Source organism: Hemibagrus wyckioides, linkage group LG28, assembly GCF_019097595.1.
Source record: "Hemibagrus wyckioides isolate EC202008001 linkage group LG28, SWU_Hwy_1.0, whole genome shotgun sequence".
NCBI classification, from domain to species: Eukaryota; Metazoa; Chordata; class Actinopteri; order Siluriformes; family Bagridae; genus Hemibagrus; species Hemibagrus wyckioides.
The window spans coordinates 7,129,976-7,142,188 of NC_080737.1; the positions used below are offsets into that span (position 1 = coordinate 7,129,976).

A 12,213-nucleotide genomic window follows, 5' to 3' on the forward strand; every position below is an offset into this window, starting at 1 on the left:
CCCCAATCAGCTCACATGTGATGCTTTGTTCTCCAAACGAGATGCTTTTCTGACTCCTAGTGGTTATTCTGTGCTAAAACAGGAAAGTGGAGGACCTTCAGTTCAGGGTGGAGGAGGAATCCATCACCAAAGGGGATCTCGAGGTATTTCACTGCACAAGAAATATTAAAAATCACAAAACACACAGGGACATAGTGGCATATTTACTATGCAATCAGTACACTCTGTACTAACGCATACTAAATCTACTAATATAACGTGTTTGTCATAAGGTGAAGGAAAAAAACATACATACAACACAGACGTTCTGAACGCTGCATTTGTTCAGTGAGAATTTATCCACAGATTAAAAATAAACGACAATGAATGTCTTGCATAAGAATTCAAGGGTGTGAATACTTTTGCAAGCCACCTGACATCTGTTCTCTATATCCTCCCGCTTTCCTTCTTCATCTCAGCTTCCTCTCCTTAAGCTTTGTGAAAGGATATCTCTTTAATTCTCTTTGTGTCGTCTGTGTCCTGTTTTGGTGTGTTTCTCTTTTTTCTCTTTTTCTCTCCTTCCATTTCTTGCTCTCTCTCTCTCTCTCTCTTTTTTTTTTTGAATCTCTCTATAGACTCAGACCAAACTGGAGCATGCCCGTATTCGGCAGCTCGAGCGGAATCTGCGTTTGGAAAAGTCCAAAGCAGAGAAGCTTCAGAAAGAATTAGAGGAAAAGACGGTAAACGTGTAGAGAGACGTGTAGATGTCGCACCTGCTTGTAGCCGTCTTTATCCCCTCCCCTTTTTTTTTCCTGCTTTTCTGTAATGCACCAGCCTCGCCTGAGCTTTCGCTCACATCGAGCACGTCAAGGTCTCCATCATTAGGTTAGAGCTAGAATGTTCCATCTGATGCACTTAAGGCGTGGACAAATCATAAATTTGTTAACCAGCCCATTAGGCAAGTGAAAGCACCAGTTTATTGCCCAGTCCCATGTTTTGTTTACCAGAAATCTGACTCAGTTGCTAACTATAACTTAAACATATTTCAAGATAGAAAGCTAGTTAAGAGCATTAACATCTTAGTTTGGGTATAAGCTGTGGTGTTCTTTCAGACGCTATCTTCACGGTATATTTAGAAGAAAAGGACGCAGAATCATCCTGGGCTACTGATTTGTCCATTCCTGCCTCTGCTCCTCTCCTTACACTGATGCTATTCTGCATAGCAACAGATGGACTAAGTGACCTATATGGTGCATGAACCTAATAAACTGGGAACCTAGCTGACCTGTCTGGGATCGTCTCCTCGATTAAAAGTTCTCTCTTCATCTTGCTGTAATAACCGAAGTTGCATTACTAGATTAGACCTAATTAGATTTTCCTGCTGTAAAACGCTCCAATAGGATTACAGTAACAAGAACATTCATGTTGGAGACCTTTTGACCCTCCGGCCATCCATGCAGTGCAGTTCCATCCCTGACATTTACGGTCTTCCAGACCTCCTCCTCCTCCTTCTCCTCCTCCTTCTCCTTCTGTCTGCAGTACCTTTCTGTCCTCTGTATATTTTAATCGTTTCCATCTCAGCCGGGCTCCAGGGCAGGTTTGGAGTGCGTTTGAACCCTGAGCTCATTTATCACGCGAGTGATCTTCAGCCTGATTAACTTCAGACTGAGATGAAGAATAGTCGTATGAATTTAAGGGTTTCTCATGTGGTTTCTACAGACACTGGAACCTTTTCTTAAAATAAAAAAAAAACACTTTGTCGTAGGTTTCTAGAGAAAACAATTAAGATTTCCCGTAGAGAGACCAAACAGTATACCATCAAACAGAGGCAATGGCTCATGTGGTTAAGGCTTTGGGTTGTTGATTGGAAGGTGCCACTGTTGGGCAATTGAGCAAGGTCCTTAACCTTGACGCTTTATCATAGCTGCCCCTGCGCTCTGACCCCAACTTCCTCAGCTGGGATATGGGAAGAAAAGATTTCCACTGTGTAATGTATGTGTTTCAATAATAAAGGCTTCTTCTTCTTTTACTGGGTTCCAAATAGAACCTTTGAATTTGTAGGATGTAAACAGAAGCTGTATAACAGAGAGGAAATATAGTCATTATTGGTTCCTCAGAGGAGGTCTAGTCTGAAATATTTCCAGGTAGAGAAAGTCTCAGTAGTGAGGTTCTAAACAGAACCTGAAAACGTTTCCCCCAAGCACAAGGAACTGTGGGAAACTGCAGGGGTGAGGGATAGGTGGAGTAATAACAGGTTTGCCATGTTCCTCTGGGGTTGGGGGGGGGGGGTTGATTCCGGTGTCTGTCCAGTGTTTTTTTTACTTTGGCAGTTTCATCCAGGTACATCAGTTTCCTCCTCCAGTCCAAAGACAATGTGAGGTAGACTGATTGGCTTCTCTAAATTGTCTGTAGTGTGTGAATGGGCGTGTGAGTGTATGAAGCTGTGCCCATCGATGGCTTAGCACCCTGTCGCCCATCTTGTACCCCGAGTCTCCTGGTATAGTCTCCAGGTTCCCTGCAACCCCGTATAGGATAACTGGTCCAGAAAATAGCTGGATGGATAGATTGGATGAACAGACAGTATACTTTTTACATACAAGCACCTATTAACATCTGAGTACATTTTGAACTCTCTGATATTTACTCGTTTTCCTGCTTTCTGACAATTTATTTCATACTAATCGGAGTTAAAAAAAAAAATAAAAAATCTGCCCAATGGGGAAAAAGTTTTAATATGTCTACTCTAGAGCCTTTATTTTAATAGAATCTTATGAAGGTCAGTCAGAATATGTCAAAATATATCTACACCAAAGAGCTTCCATTACATATTTACTTAATTGAAATGCTGATTGCTTTGTTCTGGGTTGTGTTACACGATATAGATGTAGATGGGGGACAAATTAAAGAAAGAAAAGCATTTATTTATTTATTTATTTATTTATTTATTTATTTATTTTGCTGGAATGGTTGGGATCCACCTTTCCTTTTAGAGCGAAGCATGATGACCTCAATGATTCAATGGTAAGACATCAATCTCTTGGTGGGTGTGGCTTCTTCTAGGATGACTCTGCCCCTATTTACAGGGTGAGAGGGCTTATTGAGTAGTTTACTGAATAAGAAAATAGTGTAAGTCTTAAGCAATTGCATATACACACATGCATACACATATCAGATCTCTGCCTGAACTCTTTGAACTCTTTAAAGTTTGCCACCATCATCATCGAAAGAGTTCGTTCCTCCAGCCCAGTTCCAGAGAATCAATGCCGAGTTGCTTGTGGTGGCCAAACACCTTACTAAGTCATGATCTCTTTACCATTAATTTGTCACCTATCGTTATAAAATCATATATAGAGTCACAATCCACACAGCCTACTTCTTTTGACACAATGAAATTTTCCTTACAGCCAAAGTAGCACACTTTTTCAGGATTTTTAATGAAACGTGTCATTTTTGTGGTCATAAAGCTGGGGCAGTGTTACATGAACTGACCCAAATTTCCAATTCAAGCTTTGCTATTTATTAACAGGGCAGAAGGCGCCATCAGGCAACACCCATGAGGTTGGGTAAGAGTATCAAGGTGAAATAAATCTGCTAATCCCGTGTGTAGTCTAAACTTTCTTAAGCATCTTCCTAAATCAGCAGTGAACACTAAGAGGAGTGGTGTGATTTTTCTCTCTTTCTTTTTATTCCTCTTCTCTCGTCTGGGATTGCATCTCTCGAATGTTTTCCGACGCTGTCCGACGACAGAGTAATATCTTCAGCGATTTCCTGAGAAATGCCAGGGAACGATCGCTGTAAATCTCTGTCAACACTAACACTAGGTCTTCTCTTTCCAAACCCGGGCTACTCTGACTGGTTCTTCTTTCACAGCTCGTTAGATGTGTGTACATGTATGTGTCTTGAATGCATCATCTCACGTTTGCTTGGCTGCTACTAGGAACACAGCGCAAAGAATGGCTTGCTTGGGTTTGTCTCCTTTCCCCCTCGTAGATTGCCTTTTTTTCTATGCTTTTCAATAAAATTGTTAAATCAGACTTGGCTGAAAAAACGTCAGCGGTCGATTGGCATTGTGCACGTGCAAAGAGACTCTGACAAATGCATTAGAGAAGGCCGAAAGTTCTGTTTTTGCGGGTGACTAGGCAGAACATTTTTAAACAGTAAGCCGCTATAAATAACAATCTTCAGATGACTTACAATTTGGTTGGTTTGGCTTCATACCAACATTTTACATTTCCATAATTACTGTAGGTCAGTGTTAAAATGTTCTGCTCTTAAGTTGAACCCAATGAAACACAGGAACTAAAGGCTTGACCACATTCCCAAGAGGAACATGGTATTAAAACCTCTTCTTTGTCCAACCAGCAAACCACGGTTGAGGAGAAGAGCCGGGTGATGCAACTGGAGGAGGAATTAACTCTGCGCAAAGCTGAGGTGGATGAGCTCCAGGCCCGCCTGCAGAGAGCTTCGTCTTCCGTAGTGGAAGGTGGAGATACCATTTCAAGCTCCGAGGCTCTCGTTCTCCGAGAACGCCTCGAATCTGCCCGCCGCGAGGAGAACAGCCAGCTACGCGAACGTTATGAGGCCATGCTCAGCACCAGCCGCCAAGAAACCGAACGCCTCAAGGCCACCACAGAGCGGCAGACCTCGGAGATCACTAAACTGCGCCAACGGCTCCAGCAGGCCACACGTGAAAATATGGAGATGATGGACAGCTGGAAGGCCAAGTTGGACGCCCTGGTTGGAGATCACCAACGTGCCCTGGAGGAACTCAAATCCTCCCTGACCAGCGATTCCAAAGCTTCCGATAGCAGCGGCGGAGACGGAGATGGCCCCACACCTGAAATGAGGGCCACCATTGAGAGCATGAGGATGGAGCAGCAGCTGGAGGTTGAGAACCTCAAAGCCAAGCATGAGATTGAAGTGGCCGTGCTGGCCAAGGAACGCGAGGAACTTCGAACCAAGGTCCAAGAACTACAAGATAAGCTAGAGGAGAGTGAAGAGAATGCCAGGAGCAACCAGGAACTCAATGAGTCTGTGGAGAAGCTTCAGGAAGCCGAGATAAAGGTCGGCAGGTTGAGGGAGCGGCTAGAATTGGCCGAGAAAAAGATGGCTGACTACGAGGCTCTGCAGAACGCTGAGGCGCAAAGCAGAGCCGAGATCCAAGATCTGCAGGAGAAGCTGAGGGTTAGCGAGAACCGACTGCAGGCCGTCGAGGCTGATCGTATCGGCCAGGACGTCAACGTGAGTTATTAGCTTGTAAATTGGTAGTTTATTGTGTTTGACGCATTTTTGTACATTTTCACCTCGTCTGCTATGTTTTTGTTTCTTCTCAGATGATAGAAAATAATGACAACTCTGAAGAGAAGATTAAGTTAAAGCAAAATATGGAAGGTCTGTAAATCTTTTTCTCCATGATGACTCTGGCTCTTCTCCCTGCTGTCACTTTTGTACTGAATCATTCTACAGTGCACAACATTACTAAGTGACACTGACGAGTGCCCTATTTATTTCCTGCCTCTTTTTTTCAGGGTGTTTTAACCTTTCCTCATTTGTATTTTCACAGAAACTTTGGAGAAACTGACAAAAAGGGAAAAAGAAGTTTCCACACTTACCACACAAGTAGACGACCTCAAAACACAGATAACAGGTAATTAATATATTCTACAATGAAATCTCGGACGTATTACACTATTGGGAATACATTGGGTTTTAGGGTTTTCATGATGGACAGAAAGCCTTTTGAATTTGTTTACTCCTTGTGACCCATTGCCTCATTTGATAGCCATCATTCCAATGGTTGGAGCAGGTTTTTGCGAAGTTTCAGTTTAAATCTGGGTTCTTTATGGGACATGTGATGATTGATGAAGAGCTGGTTTTGATTAGATATCTAGGAACTAGAAAGACGCAGCAGATCAGGTCATGTGACTGGGTGTGTAGTTCACTGTTTAGCTAGGGATTCTGGGAAATAGAGTGACCAGTGAGTGCTACCTTTAGCAGGTCAGCTGCTTCCTCCGTCTTGCAGGTTTATTTTTGCTTTATTTTTCTTTTTTGGGAGAAGATTGTATTTTTTCTCCACAGTAGATGTATCTGCATATTAGCAGTGGATTCCACCATGTTTCTGAACAGCGCACCTTTAAACAACTAAGGCTTCTTTCTCGATATTCTTCGCTCGTAGCCTTGGAGAATAAAGTCCGTGTGGGGGAGAGGAAGGCGGACGGCCTCCTCAGAGACAAGACGCGTCTGGAGGCGGAGCTGGAGGCCATCACCAAGAAATCGCACGACGCATCGGGCCAGCTGGTGATCATTAGCCAGGAACTTCTGAAGAAAGAGAGGTAAGGAATGTTAGCAAGGCTTGTAAAAGAGGTATTAGAGCCTGATGATTTAAACTCTCAAGCCATCTGGAGGCTGATTTAAGTTGCTTATTTATGGTCTTGTTTTATGAAGTACACTTTGGAACAAAGCATCTCTCTCTTTCTCTCTCTCTCTCTCTCTCTCTCTCTCTCTCCACATACACCTGTATCCTCCCTAAATAACTGTTCCACCTTCTCACTTTATCATCTTCTCTGAAATCTGCTGTCTGGCTGTCACTCCCCATCCCAGAGTTCCGCTCATGAATTGTTCTCATTTCACCATTTAATCCACTTAAGAGCCATTTGGGTTAATGAGGGACAATCCGTCTAATTAAAACTCCTCCTTAAGTGTTATTCAGCTGTTCAGATCGATGCCTTACCCTCCGACTCCGAACGCCACCTGTGCTTTTAGTGGGTTATTTACATTCAGATAGAGGCTTCAGAAGATGTATAGACTTAATAAGGGAAAAGGTCCGTAATTATAAATGAACACAAGGGGTAAATGATCGGTTATACAACGCACCATGATATTGAGAGAACATCTTGAGAATCTTGAAGTCAGGGAGGCTTCATAGCACAGTGTTAGGATGTTGATCGCTGTATATTTTATATTGCATGGGCAAGGTGCTTGGACCCCGCAAATCGCTTGATGGAATATTTGTAAATTCAGCAGATTATTTTAATCACATTATTTTAATTGGACTGATCCAAAACTGAAAACAAGAACTCATAAGTTAAACTCCATATTTAAACAGCATGTATTTCTAACAGCACGGTTACTATGACTCCAAACATTTTGAGGGTTCAGTGGGTGGAAAGTTTAGCCCTAAAAAGCATCAGTGAATGAATGATGTATGATGGTCCATATTTGCTCACTGTGTCATATCCCAGTGGTTCTGTCCATATAATAAATGAGAAATGTAAGAGCTGTTATTCTGAGACATTTTTCATGTGTCCGAGTCAGGAGTCTGAACGAGCTGCGCGTGTTGCTGCTGGATTCACCGCGCCACTCCGCCGGCATGGATCGCGACCTGAGCCGCGAGGTGCACAAGGCCGAGTGGAAGATGAAGGAACAGAAGCTGCAGGACGACATCAAGAGCCTGAGGGAGAAACTGCTGCTTCTGGTGAGCCTCCTGACATCCACCATTTTGATTTACTTCATCCGGGCAGCTCAAACACTCCGGGGCTTTAGAGAATACCCCGAGTGGATGTGCCGGTTTACTTTGGTTGCTGTTTTTGCTCTGATAAAATCTAGATTGTCGTAAAAGAGTCATAAAAACGCTTCACAAAGACTCTCGGGTCAATGACAAAACACTACACAGACTTAAAGGAAGACTCCGGCACTTTTTCAACCTCATGTCCATCCAGTGCATGTGCAGTATTTGTCATTTTAACACATTTTCCTGTCCTCAAAAAAAACTTGAAATGGACGTCTAAGGGCAGTTATTAAATCTTTAATGAGTAATTAAGCCACTATACAGTATAATGTAAGCACATTAACAATAAACATTTGGAAGTCTCTACAGTGATGACTTGTATAGCTTCAGAGTGGAAATTTTATTAAAAACATGTCCAGAGACTAAAGGATTAAAATAAAAATATTTTGTTTAACATTTTCGGAAGGAGTCTCCAGTGTTCAGGTTGTCTGATGCTAAATGCTAGAGATGACTTTAATCGAGATTATGAAGGAAGGTTGAACTTAACCGGCACAAACGTCTTAACGGCACAAACAGCTACACCTGTTAAATCTCGGCTTTACTATAAGCTACAATAACTAAATACGTTAGATAGATACGGTGTCTGAAATCAAAAACGTCTGTATTATTCAAATTTCTGACTCAGGGGCATGAGAGATCGTCACCTGAGCATCGCCGCTTCTCTATGATGGAGGCGTCGGGGACGGACGCGGAGGTGGCGCGCCTACGCCAGCGGCTCTTGAGCACCGAGGAAGCCTTGAGGAACGCACTGGAGCACAACCAGGAGGTGGACCAGCTGGTTCAGGCCATGCGCACTCGACCTGATAAGAGCCAGGTGAAGCTCTTGACGTCACACATATTATTATTATTCTATCTGCTCTCACGCTCACATCCACAATTAAAGAGTTCCATATATTAATGGTGTAACACAAAGCCAAGATCTGTAATCAGTGGGCAAGGCCTAAACAAAACGCATCTTTTAACAGGTGTTCAGCAGCACGAATTCAGCAAACGGGATCCATCAACAAGACGCTACCTTCACGGAAGAGGTTCAGCACCAAATACACACCTCAAATATCACAATTTCCTACACGAGTCTATACCTAATTCAGATTCCTTCCTTGTTATAACTCATGCTTTTTTTTGGATATCTGTTCAGGGACAGCACTGATGATGGCGTTCCTTGAAGCAACGATCGACCATATAGGGAAAAATCGGAGGTACGCTGCAAAAAAAAATAAATAAATAACAGAAAGAAAGAAAACCCCGAGACGCCTGATGCTTAGACCTCGGGCTGCCGCCTCATCGGACAAGCTTCGCATTCTTTTCACAGTTAGCACCGAGCCGACGAAACGAAACTGCAACCACTTAGCAAACGTGTATGTAAAACAACATGAGACGCTATTTTAAGAAAAAAACAAAAAAAAAACAACAATGCATTATTTTGAAGCGGTACATTACGGTTATGGTCTTAGCCTCTCCTCTGAACCACCTTGTACCTGTGCTACCTCCAGTATGGACGATTCATCCGAGAGAAGAGAGAAAATAAAGCAGCTCGAGACCTCCATGAAGCTAAGCGCTGTAGTCTGATTGGCCAGGACGCAGTTTAAATCGACTTTTTTGGCCTTGATTTCTACTTTAATTTATTTGCCTTTTATGCTGCCGGAGTTAGACGGAGCGGTCTTTTTTCTTCTTCTTCTTCTTCTTTTGCCTTGAAAGACTTGCTACCGTCCCTTTAGCCTCTGTAGTGAATGTCTGAGTAAAACAGAGACGGGATGATTCCACTCTGGCTTTTTTTTTTCTTTATGTACTGTACGAATGCCTCAGTGTTCAGCCACCCCACCAGTATCCATTCCTTCTATAATCCAGTAAAATCGTGCACCATTTTAGGGATGCCAGCGTTTTCCAATGAACTGGACTCTTCACCACTGTATTCCTGTAAAAGACTTGAGAAATCGAACGCGTATTATTCAGCCTAGTAATGTGCTCATGCTGTATATTTAATGTCTCAAGGGTTCAGTTCCAGTGCCAGATACCATCGCCCCCTTCGACCAGCTAGGTCGGAAAACGAATTGCGTCTTACTTCGATCGATGATGATAACCCACATTTCAGAATTTTCTACATTGTAATTTGAATGTGAGCAGGTCAAATTTGAGAGACGGTATCCACCCTGTTACAACGATTAGAGTTTCAATCAATAACAGCGTGAATAATACGGGAATATTACGACTAAGGGATTTCATATCGGCAAACGATAAAACGATAGGGCTGGCCCCCGAGTTTTGCAAAAAAAAAAAAAAGAAAAAAAGAAGCTTCAAGTCGTTGAGACTCGGATGATCTTTAACGCTGTTCAAAATAAAAAAAAACAAAACAAAACGATTTACACCCTTGGCTCTAGCTGTAACCGTTCCCCAGGATTCAATCATTAAACTGAAATAAAACAGAACTTTGTTGTTGCATTGTGGTGTTATTTATTTATTTCACATTTAATACAACACTTCCTTTATTTCATTTCACGGTGATTATTATATGAATAACGAATACCGACATTAACAATGACAAGATGATCTTTATGTACAATGAATTTGAATGCTCCATTCTGATTGGCCGGAAGGTGTTCCAGCCTCACGAAGCCAAATCACAGGTTCGCATATCGATGCACTCTATCTCAATCTACTGCTTAACGCTCCAAGCGATGATTTATGGAAGGCGTCTCCAGTGTCGGCGATTTGCAACAGTCGGACAGAAACCCTGGGTTTTGTTGTTCTTCAGTGAACAGTGAAGAAAAAAAGGTTCATAAGTGAATAGCTGATATGTGACAACATTAACTGTAACTACGATGTAACTATAAATGGATAAAAAACTATGATCTGTAATTAATAAAACGTAATCATTGACGAGGTTGCTGGAAAACGATCGATTCTATGGAGGGATAACAGTTAATAGGAAAAGTTTTGTTTCTTATTACGCTTGAATTTTTTTTTTTTTTTGTTTTGGTTTTAGTTTAGACATAACCTTTGTTATCATTTATCATTCCCAGCACATCTGGCAGCGATGAGTCCCACAGGAGCCAGTAGGAGGCAGCATCTTTATTCTTTATAACTTTAGAACGTCAGCCTCATGGTTACACATCATAATTCAGACTCATAAATCTGATCTAAATAGAAAAATAGCCAAGGAGAAAGTGCTGGCTTTTATTGGAGAAGCTCCCGTCGTGGAAAAGTACACAATGGGCTGATCAGGATGTTGGGTTCATTCACAGGTAAAAAAACAACAAAAAAAATATCTCACATGAAATCTTCCAAGTTGTCTATTAGGTCTAACGCTGTCGTAGCTGAGATTGTGGCTAGTGTCAGATATCAGAATCAAGCAATACTGTTAGAGAAGTATAATCACATGTAGATTTTCTACATTAGATACATTTGAGTCTGCCTTGAATTAAACAAGTTGATATAAATTGTGATTAATTCTGTCTCAGGTTGAATCAGAAAGACCGATATTTGTTTTGGTATCAGATGAATAATACGCTTTGGGATGTCCTGTTATTGGAAAAGGTAATTGGTGTTTAAGAAATCATGTGTAAACAGTTCATTCATCAAGAAAGGGTTTTTCTGTGACTCTGATACGTAAAAGGTATCATCGTTATGATCTTTCGTAAATTATCGTTAGGCTTACTCCAGATTCTGCAATATATCATTTCAAGGTTTATGGCATTTGGCAGATGTCCTTATTCAGAGCGACTTACATTTTTATCTCATTTTATACAACTGAGCCCTAAGGGCCTTGCTGGGGGGCACAGTAGTGGCAGCTTGGTGGATGTTGGATTCAAACTCACAACTTTCCAATCAGTAGTTCTTCACCTTCACCACATCCCACATTAGTTTATTCAGTGGCATTGTCAGATATCAAATTGTTGTCTATTAAAATTAAAATTGTATTGTAGCATATTATTGACAAATCACTTAATAATGTAGAGTATCATGCGGAATTATATAGTTCACATAACTACTCTTTTTGCCAAAAGTTTAATGACATCCATCCAAATCACTGAATTCAAGTGTTGTTTTTCAGGCATTGGGCTTGGTTCCAATTTTTGACCATTCCTCTAGAAGTGTATTTGTGAGGTCAGGCACTGACCTTGGACAAGAAGGCCTGGATCACAGTCTCTGCTCTAATTCATCACAAAAGTGTTCTATGGGGTTGAGGTCAGGACTCCACAAGTTCCTCCACACCAAACTCACTCATCCATGTCTTTATAGACCTTGCTTTGTGCACTGGTGTGCAGTCATGTTGGAACAGGAAGGGGTCATCCACCAAACTGTTCCCACAAAGTTGGGAGCATGAAATTGTCCAAAATGTCTTGGAAAGCTGAAGCATTAAGAATTCCTTTCACTGGAGCTAAGGGGCCGACCCCGACCCCTGAAAAACAACACCTGAAGTTAATGATTTGGAGGGGTGTCCCAAAACTTTTGGCAATATAGTGTACTATATATTAGGGATATGTTAATGTCTACAGTTGATACAGATTTATATATGGTAGAAATTCTAACTACATCAATGAGATTTGCATTACAGATCTATATTTGTTGAATGTTTGCTGTGGTATAAAAGGAATACAGCATTTCTGGATGTCAAATTTTCTTATTTTCCACTAAACCTCTGGGGTTGGGGGTTTGATTTGCACCTC

The 12,213-nt window shown here is 41.7% G+C and overlaps 1 protein-coding gene across 3 annotated transcripts in view; it reads left to right on the forward strand.

Annotated features, from left to right (window-relative positions):
* Positions 1-9,972, forward strand: part of clip2 (CAP-GLY domain containing linker protein 2) — a 30,934-nt gene extending 20,962 nt beyond the window's left edge. The window contains exons 8-17 of one of the 3 annotated variants that reach the window (XM_058383556.1): positions 83-143; positions 615-719; positions 4,342-5,220; positions 5,313-5,370; positions 5,543-5,626; positions 6,155-6,311; positions 7,294-7,453; positions 8,172-8,360; positions 8,512-8,574; positions 8,685-9,972. In XM_058383556.1, coding sequence (XP_058239539.1) covers positions 83-143; positions 615-719; positions 4,342-5,220; positions 5,313-5,370; positions 5,543-5,626; positions 6,155-6,311; positions 7,294-7,453; positions 8,172-8,360; positions 8,512-8,574; positions 8,685-8,696 — 1,768 coding nt within the window. In that variant the 3' untranslated portion in view covers positions 8,697-9,972. Of the gene's footprint in view, positions 1-82; positions 144-614; positions 720-3,505; positions 3,557-4,341; positions 5,221-5,312; positions 5,371-5,542; positions 5,627-6,154; positions 6,312-7,293; positions 7,454-8,171; positions 8,361-8,511; positions 8,575-8,684 lie in introns of all 3 variants that reach the window. The other 2 variants (XM_058383557.1, XM_058383558.1) reach the window with 2 other exon arrangements.
* Positions 9,973-12,213: the final 2,241 nt, after the last annotated feature.